This window comes from Theobroma cacao, chromosome 4, assembly GCF_000208745.1.
Source record: "Theobroma cacao cultivar B97-61/B2 chromosome 4, Criollo_cocoa_genome_V2, whole genome shotgun sequence".
NCBI lineage: Eukaryota > Viridiplantae > Streptophyta > Magnoliopsida > Malvales > Malvaceae > Theobroma > Theobroma cacao.
The window spans coordinates 29032755-29052614 of NC_030853.1; the positions used below are offsets into that span (position 1 = coordinate 29032755).

The 19860-nt window shown below is 31.7% G+C and overlaps 2 protein-coding genes across 2 annotated transcripts; one reads left to right on the forward strand and one right to left on the reverse strand.

The window, feature by feature from the left end:
• On the forward strand, nt 6935-7804 carry LOC18603201 (ethylene-responsive transcription factor ERF096). Its single transcript, XM_007035029.2, has one exon. The coding sequence runs from the start codon at nt 7116-7118 to the stop codon at nt 7527-7529; it is 414 nt and encodes a 137-aa protein (XP_007035091.1). The 5' UTR covers nt 6935-7115; the 3' UTR covers nt 7530-7804.
• Nucleotides 10371-11070, reverse strand: LOC18603202 (ethylene-responsive transcription factor ERF098). The gene is made up of 2 exons (XM_018119301.1): nt 11052-11070; nt 10371-10980 (listed from the first exon to the last, which is right to left on the reverse strand). The coding sequence occupies exon 2, from the start codon at nt 10968-10970 to the stop codon at nt 10515-10517; it is 456 nt and encodes a 151-aa protein (XP_017974790.1). The 5' UTR covers nt 10971-10980; nt 11052-11070; the 3' UTR covers nt 10371-10514.

Consider the following 19860-nt stretch of genomic DNA (forward strand, 5'->3'; position numbering starts at 1 on the left):
CATATTTTGCGTGTTGACAAGTTTTAGAAAGACAAAAACCCAGCCCCAAGTGAGGTAAGAAAAACAGTCACGCTTTCTCTCTCTCTTTTTTATAAAAAGTGTGCATATCCAACTTATTCAGTCAAAGGCTGTGTGCCCCCAGCAAAGAAACGTCTTCTACCCTAGTAGAAAAATTTCCATCGGTGAAGACTTTTTGTTCACATCACCATCACAGGATTAGTATTAATATCCTAGTGAACGTTATAGAGATGATCTAAAAGGTTCAAAAACCTTCTTTAGTTTGCTTAAGTAAAGAATGTTTGCCTCAATAAATAAATAAGAACAGTTGAAGGGTGGGTATGAAAGCATGAAACTAGTTACGCCAGAACCAATAATTCATGTTAATTAATTACTTTCGTCTACATTGTTAACCTATTATAGGTATTAAGCATCTTGAATATAACTAGCTTGTGAAACAAGGGCTATACTTGGCTCATACAAGTGGGTTTTTTCCCTGGTGTAAATTAGATTATCCCAGTTTACATTCTCTTGATTCATGTAGGGGAGGCGCCCTATACCTATTGCTTTTCTTTTATTAGCAAATAGAAAGGATATAGTACATGCAAGGCTAGATTTCTTAGCCTTGTAAACCAACATTACTGTTCACCCCAACTTTTACATTCACAACAAGAAGTTTCGTTTCGAGGATAATGTTATTTATATTTTTTGTCATTTTCTTTTTTTTTCATTCTCTATTATTGCTGTATATCTTGTCCATTTTCTCAAGAAACGTTTTTATGATTCTACCAAATTTCCGCCACAAATTTATCATCTTGGCATGCAATTAATTCAGCTCGTCCTTTCTCCCATATGCTTGCATCGGCACTACGCCAGGGTTCCCTCAGCTTTTTGTTGAACTTGGGCAGAACCATTTCAACTTTCAAGCCATTGTCCTCAAGTATTGTTGGGAGAAGGAATTAGTCATGGTCCCTTAATTGATATGAGTATGATAGTTCAACTATCACTCTCTTAAAGTAAGAGCACATTCATTCACCAGAAAAAGAAGTTTTATACTTGAAATTAACTTGATGAATTGTTCAAAAGAGGAAGACTATCCCATTCTGTGCCGATTCTTAATGCACAGAAAGAAATGATAAATGAATAAGTTAAACATAAGATATATATATATATATATATATATATATATATAGCTTCTCATTAATCTAACTTTGGATAATTTTAATTGATGAGTGGTGGATTCCTTTATTTACCAATGTCCAACAAAGTGAAGACATTACATTGACTATTCAAACTCCATCAATATTAGGCCAATTCAATGGTTGTGATTGATGAGATTCTAAATTGAACCACATGCAAAAGCATATAATAATAGGCTATACCACAAAGAATATACTACAAAATAAATGCATTAGATAAAGCTTATAAATGAAAATTGGCACATGGGAAAGGGGGGAGGAGGCAGCAGCAACAGCTGTTGATGAGAGGCAGTTTACTTGGAGAAGGAGTTGGCGTCTTCATGAATTTGCGAGAATGCTTTTGTTTTTGTTGTTGCACCTGCTTGTCAGTCCGGATTTATTAATTTTTCAATTTTTTTCTACAAACTATATATAAATAATTATTTTTTTATTTATTTGGTTGTTGTTGTTTATGTCAGTTGACTCTGTTCAAGGGTTTGTTTTTTGTTTAATTTAATTTGACCATCAACTTCTTAAAGCAAAAATGGTAATTTTACGAAATAAACCCAATTTTATAATACTTCGATCCTCTTCTTACTTTTATATTGTTTGATATTGTCTTATTTTCAATTATAGAACTTAATCCCTACTTATATCTAATTAGTTAATTTAATAATATTAAACTTACATGAAATTATTTGATGTGGAGACTAATGCTGATAACTTTCAATGTCCGGTTTTGTAATAAGATTTTGGTATTGTTAGTTTTATGTTTTAGGTGTTATTTAAATCTAATCTCAGTGCTATAGTTTAGTTATGTGTTCAAATAATCTCTTTAAGAGGTTGAGAAACTTATTTTCGGTCTGTTTAGTTTTGATATAGATCGGATTTTTTATTAATTTTTTTTTATTTTATAAAATATAAAATTAAATTGCATTATTACAACATGTAAATGAAGAATATAATAGCAAGAAGGATACCTAAAGTCTCAAAGGTGACGATTAGGTAATTCAAACTTAGAGATTTTTAATTTTAGAATTTCGAATTATAAAATTTATAATAATATAGAAAAATCTTGTATAGTGTAATCTTAATTAATTTTACTTAGCAAAGGAATTCATGGATCAAGGGCAACTGCCACGTGTATAAGAAAGGTCAAAATTGATGCGTCACACCACGTGGGAGCTCACGTTGGATGACGAACTCACGTGATCTGGGAATGGGATCTTAAAGTCTTGCACCTTTTTAACAAATTTTCAGTTTTTCACCATTGTTTTTGCAGTCGGAAACAAAAGAAAAAGGCCAAAAATAGAAAAAAAAAACGAAAAAAAGAAAAAGAGTGCATTTAAGCTTTGACTACGATGGGGCTTTGCACGTGCTGTCACGTGCTTTGGAAGCCGACCATTGCAACTTCCCTCTTCAACAGGCGCCTTTGTCACGATTCACTCACACGCGCACACACACCGGGTCAAGCCAGTCAAAAGTTGACAATTTTTGGATTCTTTTTGCCCTTTTTTTATTTAATTTTTCTAAAAAATATTTGTCTTCACAAAAATTCTATAAAAATGTAACCCATTTGATTAAGATAAAAAAAAAATGTTGTCGGTCTAATATACAAAGACTTCCATGGTTGAATTTCTATTGCATGAATTATTAATCTATTTGCAAACTACTAATTTACTACTGAGAAATATAAATTTTTTGGCCAAGTGAACAAAAATATTAAATTGAATGTTTAATGGTGGGTTTTGAATTTGACTAGTCTTTATAGATATCTAGTTGTAAAGTGAAAACGAAACATTACAGATTAATTACAGATGATACTGTCAAGAATTAATTTAATTAATTATATAAATTTATTTTTAATTATGTTAAATTAAAAAAATAATTAAATTTTATAACTATTTTAATTTTATAATTTCTCTTTTAAGTCAATGGTATAGTTGGGTCTTGTAATTAGCTAAAGATATGTAGTTCCATGTATCTTACAATGGGGGCAAACTCCACTTGACTTGACTCTTGAATTATAAGTTCATCTACACATAAAAAAAATGATAATAAGTGACATTATATTCGAACATTTTCAATGATCTTTCATTAATGCTAATTTCAAATGCATGATCAATACCAGATATGAAGCATCTTACCATGAATGGAAAGAGGAGGCTTTTCAAAACCAAAAAAATAAATGGAAAGAGGAGCAGGGAGCAACTTTTGTATCTATAGATACTTTGGGAAATTCACAATAGACAGCCCAAAGAAAGTAAAGGTGCACTGGGCCTGAAAAATGTCCCATCGATGGACTATTCTTCGCTATTCTTCTTACTTTTCAATCCCTGCCCCCATGAAGTTACAGTGGGCCTGCATGGCCTCCGCCATTTTTGTCTTGAAGAATTTGTTTTACTGGGATCTACTTCATGTTGCTCTGTTCAAAGGATGGCCTCATTTAGCGACGAATTTAAAATTTTAATTAAAAAATAGTTAAAAAATAATTATATAAATAGTTATATTATATATATTAAATTTTATATCTATAATAATAAAAAAAATTAAAAATTAAGGAGTAGCAGCCGTCATCACCCATCACCCCCTTGGCTCTACCCTTGGTTCGATTATTTGGGTTGTAATTAACCTCGAAAAAGATCGTCTAAGAGAACACAAGCAGAAAGGTTTGGCCCCAATTTTTCTTTTATTTAATTTAGAGTTCTATCCAATTTTTAACCACATATAACCCAACGGCTATTAACATTGAGATTTTGAATATCTTAAATGAGTTTAAATTATCTTTGAAAAAATAAATTTTGACAAGATAAATGTAATTTGACGATTGTATTCTCTTTTAAGAGAGTTATTGTATAATATTTATACGTGAATCTCTTCTTTTTTCATTGTTTAACCTAAGCTTCCTCGATGTAAAAAAAATAAAAATAAAAGCTATTATGACTTGAAGTTTGCAATCTACTCAAATTAAGTGTATATATATATATATATATATATATATATATATATATATATATCTCGAAAATTATACTTGAAAATTATGTTTTTATCTCACATAAGATAAATTAAAAATCTTAAAAATTTTATAAGCGTAAATACCGTTTTTTATAGAGAAAGTAATAACTTTTTGACACTAACACAAATTTCAGCCAAGGTAATTAATATTTATATATCTTTGTTTTTATGAAAGGTCTTTATATATCTTTGTTCAAATCATATTTTCTAATAATGTACAAAAATGCCTATATTATTTCGTCAGAAATAAGAACAATGTATTCAAAGTTTGGTCTTTGAGCACTTTAAGTTTTATATAATATGAATTTCCCTCGTTTCTATATCTTCTTCCGAACAAACCTTTGAAGGTGTCAAATTATACATTTATTTTTATAAATGATGGAATTATTAGGTTTGAATGTAAGTAAAACCCTTCATTTGATTAATCATGGACGCAAAAGACATTATATATATATATATATATATAAAGGAAATTAGTAAAATTATATACAAACTATAATAACAACAATCAAATTGTATAGCATCTTCATATGAAAATTAAAAGCAGCATACTTCGCTAGAACACTAGAATAAATAACATGGATCGGCAATGGGCGGTGATGGCATTGGAATTTCTTTCTTTTGGTTTAAATCAAAAATCAATAGCTGAGGAGTGGTCAAATCAAAATGTTTGAAAAAATGACCATGGAGAACAATTTATTCATCCATGTTCCAGAAGTTTGACCCATTTTAAGGTTAGTCTAGGTTTATGGGCCCCCTCCCCCTTTCACTAATCACTCACTCTGCTTCTATTGCCTAAAATTCTGATTCTTGCACTATTACAGAATCAAATCTTGTTCCCTCGTGCTGGAACCTCAAAAAGTTAATTGCTTCAAAATATTCTGATTTCATTTTGATTTTATACTAAGTGATTTCATGTCATTGCTTACGCGAGTCTTCCAGAAAGGCTTAATTTTAAACAAAATCAATAAAAAAAAAGACATTGTTTGTTAAATTTTATACAATAAATTAAATACTTGAAGCAGATGAAAATAACATAAGAACTTCAAATTTAATTTGTGCAAAGAGTAACATATTTATTGTTTAGAAAAAAAATTTAAACTCGTACTTATCTAGAAGTCAAATGTTCAAATACAATAAAGATAATTTTTTAATATGACTTGAATTTATGCAATAAGTAAGACATTTGGAGGTTAATATAATTTTAAAATATTTTTAAATTTTGTAGTTGACAATAAAATTAACTTGAATATAAAAATTAAATATAACATGACAATTTTGAATTGAATTACTTGTGTGAAGGCTAATCCAATGGTTTGAATTGATGTGAAAACTTAGTCAATATGCACTTTTGTGCAACTTTCAAAAAGTTTTGGAAAATTTAACCCTTTGACAAGAATTATACTTTTTTTATTGCGTCAAAAAATTTTCTTAAACAAAGAAAAATAAAAAAAGCCAACAAATCCAAATTGTATTACTTATCTAAAAGGATAGTTCACCTAATATATTAATAGTACTAAATGATAATTGGATTTGATGTGAAAAGCTTTATTCAGTCGTGTGACTAAAAATTTTAACCTAATTGTGACTAATAATTTACTTTAGGAGAAAATAATAGGAGAAATGTGAAATGTATTAATTGCATGCAAAGTAAACATAGTTAATGTCTCATTAATTGATGTTAGATTATCTTTATCTCATTTTTTACAGCTACCAATGAAAGTCATTACTTTGCATTAATTTCAACACAACTTGATGTTTCACGTCTTCCATTAGATAGCTTGAAAGCAAACCATTCACTATAAAAGTAGTTCTAAGAAGCTAAAAAGGAAGAACTAAAGAGCTATGGGCACCATTTGTCATTCATCATGAAAATTTAGTTTGGAAGTATACAATTAGATAAAGTCGACCAGCCTCATTTCCTCCAAACAAAATGAGAAAGAAATCAATCAAGATTCAAGATGTGATTTGAATTCATCTAATAACCTAATTGATAGTTAGAAATTTATGAATTATAACTAAATTTTAGATTTAAGTAGTAGCTTTTATATCTTTAACTTTGGTCACAACAAAAAAGAAAATTTTTTAAGTGATGTTGGGTGTTTTATTGTTTCGATAGAATGCAATTGTTAAATATTAAATTCTCGAAAAAATAGTATTACGATATTTGATATTAATAAGAAAATGTTTATTATAATTTTAAAAAAATAACATTGCAATTTACAAATACTTTATTAAGAATGTGATATTATTTTTATATATTAAAATATAATTTTAATAAACTTGCATGTCAAAAAATATTCATGGTCGAGTTGGGTATATCGAATCTTCCTTTCAAACTACAGAGTTTGAACTCAATTTTTATCATGTATTTAATTATTATTTAATTTTAAAAAAAATTATTTTTTTACTTTCCCCCAATTATAAGATATGGAGCAAGAATTCTTTCAAGTCTCTATACCGCAAGACTAGTAAAAGAAAGTACAAAAAGAGAAAACGTAAGTTATATGACCTCATGGAAAAACTGGCTCACGTTTGATCAAGTGGACAAGATTTTTGTGACATTAAGCCAACAAATCATGTTTCTTTACTGCCATCCCTCTTCCTTAATAAAATATACAAGAATCAAACATGGCAACAGTGACACCATAAAAAGAGAAAAGGGTCGAAAAACTCCATAGCCATCACCTTGACCAGCCAGATACATTGGACACAAATTAACTTAATCCAATTTCTGATAACCACGTGCCAGCAATTCTTAACCGCAGGATTCCTCCATGTGTCTAATTGTGGACCCAAAGTGCTGCCAAACCCCGAGGGGTTCCTTTTCCACTCATATAAAATGCCTATTTCCACCCACATCAGCCATGCAGAAAATACAAAAGCTTTGCAAACACAACAAACTCAGAAAGGCTTAATTAGGCCATGGAGGGTGGTTCTAGGGGCAAGGAAGACAAGGAAGGTGGCGAGACACGATACCGAGGCGTGCGTAGGCGGCCCTGGGGGAAGTTTGCTGCTGAGATACGGGACTCCAATAGGCACGGCGCTCGTGTTTGGCTCGGGACTTTTAACACGGCTGAGGAGGCGGCTCGAGCCTATGATAGAGCCGCTTATTCCATGAGAGGTCACTTAGCAATTCTAAACTTCCCGCAGGAGTATCCAATGGCTAGCGGCGGCGGTAATGCAAATTATTGTAGCTCGTCTTCCGTGGGTTCTTCTTCTTCTTCATCATCATCGGCAATGGAGAGAGGCAAACAAGTTTTCGAGATAGAGTACTTGGATGATAAGTTGCTCGAAGAACTTCTAGAAAATGAGGAGAAAAAGAGCAAGAAAAAGTGAAAGGGCGGTGATGGTGTACTGTCAAGGTCCCGGGCCAACATCAACAGTAGTGTTTCTTGGTCTCTTAATTTAACTGGTCGAGAGTATCTCCAAAGTCTTTCCTGATTTTCTCCTTTGGTAACTAAAGCACTTATATTTCATAGAAAATACTTTACATCAACAACATTAATTAGAGTGAAGCCCCCCCTCTGCTTTATAATGTATCTGGGAATATATTGTCGCAATCTAAATTATATATGGACAATAATTATAAATGTGGGTCAAGATCATCATCATCTCACGGCATTTCTATTAGTTGAAATGAAATGAAGTTGGTTTCTTTCTTTCGTTTTTTTCCTCCCTTATTTCCTTTTCAAAAAAGAATGAATGTTTTGGCCCTGATCAGCCACAGTGAATAATTTAGAAATGTTTTTCATATTTTGATTCTAATTGTTAAACCTTCTAGAAAATCATGGACACGCATAGCAAGGACAAGCAACGCGTCCAGACGCAGATGCACGCATTTTGAAATTATTTCTTAATACAATTGAACTGTTGATGATATGATAGGAGGGAATATTTGTGTTTTGATGATCATAGACCCAAGGTCGAATAGTTAGTTATATGTAAGGCCAGACAAGTACTTGCCTAGGCAGGCTCTAATTCATCATCTACTTGTATATCTATAATCAGATTAATTTTCAGAAATCAACATCAAATAAATCAACCTGCAGTACATAATGGGGTATGTGCATGTATTCGTCTCTCTTCATGTTTTACCTTCATTTTCAAGTAGTTTTTCTTCCAGTTTCTTGATTCTTCATTCTTTTCTTGTTCAAGTAAAAACACTAGTTCTTTTGTACTTCTTGTAGCAAGTTTTTTGTACTTACCATATGGCTTTTGGACGAATTAATGCATGAAATATGAATTATCCAAAAGTTTTTCGCCAGAGTGTGCATTCACTGATGCCAATTTGCTCTCTTATTAACACACAGCTGTAATATGGTGCACGCATGCTACTCACACTTAACAAGAGCAAAAGAGTAGCAATTGTGTTTTTATTAATTTTCAAATGAATTAATGCATACTCATCTATATATACAAGGTCACTACATTTTGTATCTAGTTGATGCCAATGAGATCTTTGGGGCGTATGCTTTAATATTCAAGGTAGGAGAAAGGGTCTTTAAACTCAAAATTTGTTTTTAAGTGGTAAATTTTGCCAATTATCAGTCTGTGTATACTCAATATAAAGTCTGCACCCTTTCTGTTAATGCTAAAATTACAAGCAATCCTATTTTATTTTATTATTGATTTAATAAGAATATATTTTAATGTTTATTTAATTTTTTAAAATAATGCTTAAGGGACTAATTAACACTTCTTTTCTTTTTCCTTAAGTAGTGCATAAGGACGTAATTGACTGATCAAACTTTATCCGAATAAAGTTAACTCTTAAAGGATTTTAAGGACTAACTTTAATAGTATGTATTAGATATGCAAAATGTTTTCCAAAACCAAGTTAGATTTGTAAGTAGACTTGTTTCTAGAAGCAAGGCAATGGTGAAAGCTTAATCTTTTGGGGCATTTTACAATAAAGTAAAAGTATATTTTCACTATGTTCAAGACATAAATTGCGGGCGCAAGAATAAGAATTTTGCATCCTCTAATTCAAGATCCTTCAGTTAGGATGGGATATATTTATATGCCTGCTAAAATCACAAAAAAAGCAGCTTTTGAGAAGCACTTAACAAGGTTATAGAGACCCCATTAATTTCTAATCTGTCTCACCATTGATTCTGATGGCCTTTGCTTTGCATCTCACTGCCTTTGCGATGGAAGGTAATGTTAAACAAGATTCTGAATATTATCTGACAAAAAATATTTCCCTAATCTGATCACTGTGATACCTCATTTTTTGGGGTACAAGGCAATTGGACATGCAATCTGAAAAGGATAATATTTTGGAGATAGATGAATATATAGTTTCTCACATGTCAACTTTATTTAACACAAAATCCTTATCAGTTATCACCACTGGCATCGTATCGACAACTAATCTAAACCCTTATTCTTGTTAAGATTCCATATTTGTTGTCTAGAAACATGATTTCAGCAGCAAAATCAAGAATCAAAAACTGTTGTGATAAGGATCTTGAATTGCCTGTGCTGCCTTCACTAACAACAGGTTGAGCCAAATACAAAAGGAAACCAATTTGGAAAGTTGCATGTGGTGCTTTACTTCTTGGGTCATTCCACTTGACACCAGATAACAATCCTCTCTATTGTAATCTCTGATTAGGTCTCCTCCATACACTTTACTATTCTAGATTTTGGTGTTGGCTACTGACTTGAGCATCTCCTCCCTAGCCAGATTTAGACGACGACAACAGCTAAGAAGCAAAAATGTGTTAAGTGGAAATGTAACTGCCCAAACCTGCTAATGGTCTCCTATTCCATTTTCTCCAATTTGACCGCAGAAATTTACTGACTTGCAGAGGAAAAACCTAGTCACCCAACTAGCTACAAACAATCCCTTTGAAAAACTTGGGGCCCTTGAACACCATATATTGATATGAAACAACTACATTTGGTCTAAAATAACATTGCCATTGATCTAACATGTACACCTAGCAATAATTTACCAAATTGATATGCAAAAAGTGAATCCATATATAATAAAGAGTATATTGTGCCTTAATAACCATTGTTCATTCCTCCTAGTAGTTCCATCTGTAATTTTTCTCAAGTATATTGGTTCAACAGTTCAATCAGTCATAGTTGCTTAAATGACTTGCATCTTCCAAGAAATGAGAATCAATGAGATAAAAAAAGAAAAGGAAACCTTTTGCTCAGGAAAAATATTCAATACATATATCATAACCAAAAAGGGAGGGAAAGTCATACTTGCAGTTCACTAGTTTGCTGGAAAATGGGGGAAAGAAAGAGAGAGGCGTAGAAGAAAATTCAACCACACCAAAAACATTTCGAAAACATTGAGAATTTTCAATCTTTCATTCTTTTCTTCTTCTCCTCTTCAGTTTCGAGAAGCTCCTCCAAGACCTTGTCATCCAAGTACTCAAATTCGATAACCTGCTTTTGTTGTCCACTGGATGATGAACTTCCTCTCTCGGAGATGTTACCAGCATTAACAGAAGAAGATAGATATGATGACATGGTTGAAGCAGGATAAGGAGATGATGATCCCATCACTTGAGAATAGTACTCATTGGGGAAGTTCAAGATAGCCAGATGACCTCTCAGGTTAAACGCGGCGCGATCATAGGCTCGAGCAGCCTCCTCCGCCGTATCAAATGTCCCTAGCCATGAACGTGCGCCATGCCTCGTAGGGTCTCGAATTTCAGCTGCATATTTTCCCCATGGCCTTCTCCTCACTCCCCTATAACGAATTTCGTCTCTTCCTTTCTCTTCCTTTTCCTTCCCTTTATTTGGATCCTCCATACTTTTCCCCCTTCACGTTAACAAAATAAACAAATAGGGTTATTCTTATTTCAACCTGAAATTAATTTTTAATTGACATACCTTTTATCTTCAGAAAAAAATGTTTGTTTTCAAGCTTTGGATGGCTTCTAAAGTTTCATTAATTGGTGGGGGTATTTATAGCATACAAAGATACGGTGAACTTCGTACGTATTCAACTGAGTCAGATATGACGGATGTCAATAAACCTGAAGAACGTGGATTGACCATGGAGCCCCTTTTTCTCCCTATGAAGGTTCTTGGTAGCTGTGCTGAAATTCGTTTCCAAAAGCTTTTCCCAATCGATGAAGTCAAAAGGGACAATGCATCTCTTTTTAATTGATATCCATGTTTTCCATTTACCAATCAGTAGCACTTTTAAAATGTGATTTGGATTCTTGCTCTTTTCCTCCAAATAGAATATTAATACACACTTTTGATGCACCACAGTTAATTTTTGTCTCTACCAACTTGACCTCTCTTTTTTTTTCAGGACATTTTAGGACTATGAAGATAGATTTGTAGGAGAATTTATTGATACCGCATATTAAATAATCCATGTTATCATGAATCCGCATATTTTAATTAAAAAAATGAAGCACATGAGAAAAGCGTTATGATTGAATTTCAGTTATCTATATCCTTGGTAAAATACGATTCAGATATTTTTTATTTTTTTATATTTAATCACTGTATATTTTATATTTTTTAGTAATCATAAATTCATTTTACATGTGAAAACAATGATTCTTTGATCATGGTAAAGTCAAGTTTAAGAGTCTAACATAAATATAGCAAGTGACAAAGAAAAATCGCGGAACAATATTGCAAAATTAACTAAATATTTACTATAGAATGATTTAGATGTTTTGCACTACTTATTGTTGCCTTTTAACTTTTGTCTAGCTGTTGACACCTAAAGAAAACGACGAAGATGGAATTATTAAGCATGCATTGCATGTATCATTTATGTACGAATATCATTTCCTTCCAATATCTGCATGTACATGTCATGGCACTTCCATAGATAAAGCTTCTGTACATATACGACTACTCTATGTTTTGCTCCAAGAAGTAAATTGATTTTCCTAATTCCTTTCTTTACTTTCCAAAAGGAAATGCACAAGACCATTTGTAGCCTGTTTCCAGTCAAGAAAAGTGATAATAGTTCAACAAGGTCATAAATCAGTAGCACTGGACCAGACTGCGACTGAAACCTACCAAAATCTAGCCCGAATACAGTGCCCGAGAAAGCATTTTGATGGCCTGGACGGGCTAGCCATGCAAGTTGGGATCCAGAACAGGCTGCAGGCAACATAGAGAGCCCAACATAGACTTGACCAGGTAGGTCACTAGGCCCACTTATTTGTTTCTTGACTTAATTATTTAATTTTTTGACCTTTTCTTTTTGAGACCACCGGTGACTGTAGGATATTGATGTGATCCAATTTAAAACTTGTTTCATTAACTGCTAATTATATTGGCAATCCAAGGATTTTTTAACATGGATCGATCACATTAAACATTATCATAGTTATCTATAATAATTTTATTTTTGAAAAGTAATTTTATTAACAATCATTATTTATATGCCATCACAAATGTCTAATCTAATGCGTGAAAAATTTTCACTGACAATATAAATTATTTACGGTATAAATTTAAAGTTAATTTGTAATTGTATTAGAATGCTTGCGAATTTTAATAATAAAAAAAATGCACAGATCTTACGGCATAACTCCTTATAGACAATATCAATAGAATTACATTATTGTTGCCTTTCCTTCTTTCCCGTCAATCTTATTAAAGAATTTTTCTTGGATGTGTCAAAATTGATATCCATTTCTTTAAAATTAAGAAATATATATTCTTTTCCTTTGTTCATATTCTCCAAGCTCTGTATTACCTATTGCCCCTCTCTTTTCCAAGAACTATTTAACTTGTTCTCATACCAACTTGGCACTTAATCTTGTCAATTTACTTGCTCCCGTAAAGATTAAGTTTTTAAGTTCAATTTCCCTTTCTGTTAGCCACCCCCAAGTATACATAAAAAAACACTTGCCTTCATATCATCTGTTGACAATTCATTGTATGCTTACTAGCTAGAAATTAAATCAAATTGAAGCTCTGCATAAACCTTGGCCCAGAAATTGTGGGGCAGACTCCGCCCACAGTCTGTTAAAATATTAATCCTTGGTCCCCAAGCAGCTTGATTTCCTCTTGACCATGACCAAAACTTCGCCACAACTCAAACTTTCGGTCTCATATATAGAAGAACCAAAATTGTCTTTCTTCACTTCATTTAAAAAATAATAAATCTCCAAATTTGTCATCCCAAACACTATTCTCGTCGTAAAAGGTGGCCATTAGCTCCGTTTAAACCGAAATTTCTTCTCATTTTTTTTTCTGTTTGTCCGACTCTTTCTCTTAAAAATTTATTTCCTTTTTATCTTTGTCAATGATTAATATTTGGTCACAAGTTCTAGCAATTTCAAAGAAAGAATGCATGGTATACCAGGGTAATATGAACCGTGAAGGGGAAAACGGTGAGAAAATTGGCATGGAGTTTACTATAACGTTAAGACTTGACAAGACTCTAAATGGTAAATTGCATCTGAACACTTAAAATCAATTTGATTTTGAATGCTCCACGAAGAGAAAAGTTGTTTTGGTGGCATATATTAATGGGTTTTTAATATTTTTTCAAGTTTGGTGTGGAATCATATTAAATTACTTCTTTGACCTTATAAAAGTTACTAATCATGATACATAACTATATTTATGTATTACCCTATTAGATTTTACATATAAAGTTTGGTATTTGCTTATTAGTTTGTAAAATTTTTTTAAATAATTAGTTGTGAAAATTGAGGAATTATCTTCAAAGAATTGTTTGAGATCTTACCCAATCAATAGAATAAAAAAAAATCAAGCACACTCACAAAAACATAAGAATTTACATGATTCGGTCTTTTGATAACCTACGTTCACGAGCACAATAATAGAGAAAGATCTAATAAGAGAAAAATCAAGAGACTATAAGAACAGTTTCAAACTCATAACCTTTATCCTACATATGCCCAAATCACTCTCTCTAAATCTAGGTGATGACAATTCTTTAAACTCTTAGGATCCTTTTATAGAGCCAAGTACAATAATCTTATCCTAATACAATTAGGATATGTTATTCTAGTCTAACTAAATTTAAAGACCATCTTAACGAGGTGCACTAGTTTAATTAAAATTAAACTATCCTAATCAAATTACAATTCAAGACTATCTTAACAAATCTCCACCTTAGGCTTGAATTCACCAAGCTCTATCTTAGAACCAATCTCCGTCGACACTACCAATGCCCCAAAAGGCCTCAAGCACTACGAACACCGATCAAGTCTAAATAATGCTTGATCTTTATCCTAGAAACTAACTTCGTCACCATATTTGTAGAATTTTCAACTGTAGTTATTTCCTTCATTACAATCTCACATCTAGAAACAATCCCTTAAACGAAGTTACACTTGACTTGGATGTCTTTAGTTTTTTCATGACACATTTGATTTTTAGTCAAGTACATGGCACTTTGACTATCACAAAACACAAGTATATATGCTTGTCCAAAACCAAGGTCACTAACAAAGCCTCGAAGCTATAAAACCTCATTTATTGCCTTGATCACAGTCATATATTCAGCTTCAGTTATAAACAGAGTAACTACTACTTTCCAACTAATTGTAGACCTTGAGATAGTGAATACATACCCCGTTTGAGATCTTCTACTATTTAGATCACCAGCAAAATTTGACTTGGAGAAGCTAACCACATTACAACTACTATTTGCACTTCCTTCACACACTAAGCCAACATCAATTGTACCTTTAGGTGATTTCACAAGCTCTCATTTTTTATCCTAATGTAGAGACTCAGTTTCTTTAAAAGATTCGATACATGTAATTGCCTTACTATAAAAATAAGGCTTATCAATCTCTACTTTCACAGATAAAATATAAAAATCAAAATTACCATCGATACAAGTAATGTTTCGTTGAGATACCAATTCTTGTACCTCTTGAGGTTCATTATGGTTTTCACTATAATCCCACATTGTCACATGAGCATTGATTTTAAGCTCCACCTGCTTCCCAACTTCATGGTTTGATATGATTGCAATTCTAGACTTTATCCCATGAAGTAAGGTAGACTCGTTAATGATGACGTCTCGACTCACTATAAACTTAAGGGACTTATAATCAGTACATCATAATCGATAACCCTTCACCCCATATGCATAGTCTAGGAATATGCACTCCATCACCCTCGGCTCAAGTTTACCATCACTCACATGATCATAAACAGGACAACCAAATACTCTTAATAAAAAGTAATCAGTGGGCTTACTAGACCAAAATTTTTTGGGAGTCTTAAATTCAATTGCAGTTGATGGACCGATTTACCAAGTAGCAAGCCATGTTGATAGCTTCTGTCCAGAATACTTTAGGTAGGCCAACATTAGAAAACATGCATTTTGCTCTCTCCAAAAGTGTTATCTTCATCCATTCTACAACACCATTTTGTGGTGGTGTTTTGATGACAATGCGATGTCTAACAATTCCTTCATTCTTGCAGAACATACCAAACTCACATTTGTAAAATTCTAAACCATTGTTTGTTCGAAAGCTCTCGATCCTTTTCTTAGTCTACTTATCGATCAATATCTTCCAATGCAAAAAAGAGGTCAACACTTCACTCAAAGCCTTCAGAAAATACGTTCTCACCTTTCTTGAAAAATTATCAATAAAGGTCCACATGTCTAATGATCCACCTTTTGATGCCACCAGAGAAGGATCACAAACCTGAATGGATGTAATCTACTGTACTCTTGTTTCAATGAGTTGTAGTGCTAAATTTCACTATATGTTGCTCACAAAAATCTAACTTCACAATCTTTTGACTACACAACAAACTATGCTTACTTAGTTTTCTAATCCCTTTTTCGTTCATATGACTCAATCTTATATACCATAAACGTGTTACGTCATTATCAGGATCATTGAATGAGATTACAGAAATAGTTTCAATGATCGTGTTTCCCATTAGACGATAAAAGTCACCAGATAACTTGTCCTTTATGATAGTTAAGGCTTCTTTAGATATATTCGAGACACCATCTTGGCCATTATACTTATAGCCTTTTTTATCTAACAAACTCAAAAATATCAAATTCTTTTTCAGGTAAAGAACATGTTTCACCTCAAGTGTCCTTACCATACCATCAACAACTGAGAGAGATAAATCATCTTTTAATTGTACAACGCCCATATCAACAGATTGATAAGTTGTAAACCAATCATGCCTAGGATATAAGTGGAAACGACAAGTAAAATCCAAGATCCATGTATCTATTAAGTTACAGTTGGTTACTACAAAAACACTATTAGTTTTCTCAAAAGTATTAAAGTCATTTCCACCACATTTGTAGTGCTCTTAGACTTATTAATCTTTTCATCATTCTTAAATTTGGTATAGTTTTGACGAAAGTGCCTTTTTTTATTACAATTTCAACAAGTTTTCCCCTTTGTTCTAGATTTATCTTTTTATGTCTAAGCCCTTCTTTTTATCTTTTTCACAATTCACAATCATCCATTTTGCTTAATTTTCACTCTAAGTACTACTAACTTTCTTCTTTAATTTTTTGAAATTTAAAGATTCCCTTACATCCTCAAAAGTGAGAGTTTATCGACCATATAACATAGTATCCACAAAGTTTCATACAATGGAAGCAAATAACATAGAAGAATTAGGGTTAGGTCTTCATCCTTAATTTTAACATCGATATTCTTTAAATCAAGAATAACTCTATTAAATTTATCAATGTGGGTATTAACGGAAGTACCTTTACACATATTGAGAGAGTACAATTATTACTTTATATAAAGTCGATTCGTTAGAGATTTAGTTACATAAATACTCTCGAGTGTAAGCCATACTACAATAGTAGATTTTTCATCTGTGACTTCTCTTAGCTTCTCATCAAACAAAATTAGGAGAATAACACTATGTGCTTTTTTCATAAGATCATCTTTCTCACCATTAGATAAATTTGAGGAAAGATATTATTTTCCCTTTAGTGCCTTCACCAGTACTTATTGCACCAGCAATGTGTGCATCTTAACACACCACATGTTGAAAGTGTTTATTACATTAAACTTTTCAATCTCATACTTGGTTGATGAAGTTACCATCACGAGATTCAAATTGACTCAAGACCTTGAAGCTCTGATATCAGTTAATTGTGAAAATTGTGAAATTATCTCCAAATAGTTACCTAAGATCTTACCCAATCAATAAAATAAAGAAAGAAAAAGATAAATACACCCACAAGAACACAAACATTTATGTGGTTCAGTTTTTTGATGACTTACGTCCTCGAGCACAACAATAAAGAAAGATCTACTAAGAGAAAATTCAAGAGATTATAAAAACAGTTTCAAACTCATAACCCTTATTTCACGTACACTCAAATCACTCTTTTTAAATCTAAATGATTACTATTCTTTAACCTCATAGGATCCTTTTATAGGGCCAAGTACAATAATCTTATCTTAATACAATTAGATATGTTATCATAGTCTAACTAAATTTAAAGATTATCTTAACAAGGTATTCTTGTTTAATTAGAATTTAATTATCCTAATCATACCACAATTCAAGACTATCTTAATATTAGTCAATCACTATATGTCTTTGTAACATATAAACTTGACAATCTCGAAAACTTGAATAATTTTTTTATCATTTTTTTTTCCAAATCTTTGATCACTCTTTAGATTTTTTTTTCATTTGAATTCATGTGCAAAATTTATTAATTATTTTAAATATAAAAATTGACTTCCGTTATCTATTAGCATAAACTTTTGGGGTTTTATAATCACCTAATTATCGTTTTAATAATCCAAAACTTTCTTCATGATATTATTATGTTTCACTAGTTCTAACATTCAAGTAACACCAGCTTGAATATCATGTTTTTTAAAATTTAATCACATACACATGCTACCTATTTAAATAAAATTAGAGGGTTTTCACAATATTATTCTATAAAATTTATTACAGAGTTAAGAGCTTAAGAAATTTGTTTGATTTTCTTCTAAAATTAAATTTAGTAATAACCTTTTAGAGGTTTTTTCTAAACAATATTATTTTATACAAAGAGAAGACCAAAGCTTTGAGCTGAATTGGGCCATATATAATTCAGGTGCATGTACATCCTGTCCATGGGTTAGTAACAATCAACAATAGCAAACAAATGGTTAATGTCTTTGATTTGATGTTTTGTTTTTTTCACTTAGTCAAATACATAGGAACAAGTTTGTCTTGAAAAGGTGGGAACATAGATTAATTTGATCATAAACTTGCAATTGAACACTAAGCCCAGTACTTAAAGGAGCATGGCTGATAATGCACCAAGCTTCAATGATGAAATTTAAAAATACTTAAATTAATAAAAAAAAATCCGTTTATATTAATAGAACATTTTCAATTTCGTACCATATTTTAATTTATTAAATTCATGACCGACATGTCAAAAAAGATTTATGGATCATAGTATATATTTCTTAAACAAAAATATTGAATTAAAGTAGAAATTAAAATAAAATTTAAAAAGACTTGAGTTGGACTTTATTAATAAATTTTATTTCATTAAATTTATGACTGACATGTCAGGTTTATGAATCTAATATATTTCTCTAAAACAAAATGTTGGATTGAAGTAATACATTAATATAAAATTTAGAAAGATTTGGGCTGAGCTTCATTGATAAACTTGAAAACGAGATTGGGCTGAAGGGTCTAACTTGTTGAGGCCAATTCCTCTCCATGGGGTTCACGATTGTTGTAGTTGAAACATATTAATGGGCAACAAAGCCTAACCAGCTTGCACATTAGGAAATCTGTAGTTCCCCACCTAAATTACAAACAACTGTTCTGAAGATCTTCTAGACTAGTCGTGGAGTTTAGATCTCATCCTAATCCAAGTGAAATATATATAAAAATCATTATTTAAGCTAACCCTCTTTTTTTTTAATTTTTTCTCTTACTCATCTAATTTTCAACTCCCACTTTGTTTTTGTGAAATTTTCATCGTTAAATCATCATTATTTAGGCTACTACTATTAATCAAGTTGTCATTGTCTCAAAGCAAAGACTATCGACCACAGAGTAGAATAAAGCTATCAAGAAGCTACAAAGCCATCATTCTCAGCCTAATAACCGGTACATTGAGCCTAACCCTAAGAACAAAAATGCTTCTTCTGTTCAAGACATAAAATAAAGCTGTTTTAGGCCTAAAAAGGGAAGGCAAAAAAAACAAAAACAAAGCATGTTTACAATGTGAACTCAACAGGGCTTAACGTAGATGCCTGAGAGTCCCCACAGATCGAATGAACTCATGACAACTTAATATAATGCTTTAACTTGGATTTGACTTCGTCGAAGATTGCTTTGGATTACATTCTTGGAAAAAACATAAATTTTTTCTAACTCCTAATCGATAGCTTTGTCACTTTAAAAAATTCCTATATAATTTTATTTTGATAAGGTTAGTTGAACGAGGTTTTGCTTTAGATTCATGTACCCATTACATCTTCCAAACAGGGGAAATCAGTTCAATACCATATATTCTCAATCACTACCTTACTTTTCCATTTCTTCTTTACGTTTTTAATTTGCTAAATGCCTAAATGGGTCACGGGATGACCCATGAGATTTTTAATCTTCATTAATACTCCATCTTCTCTCTTTTTTCTTTTTTTTTTGTTGTTTTTAAGATGAGCTTTCAACATATAATTAAATCTTTATAAATTAATACCCTTAA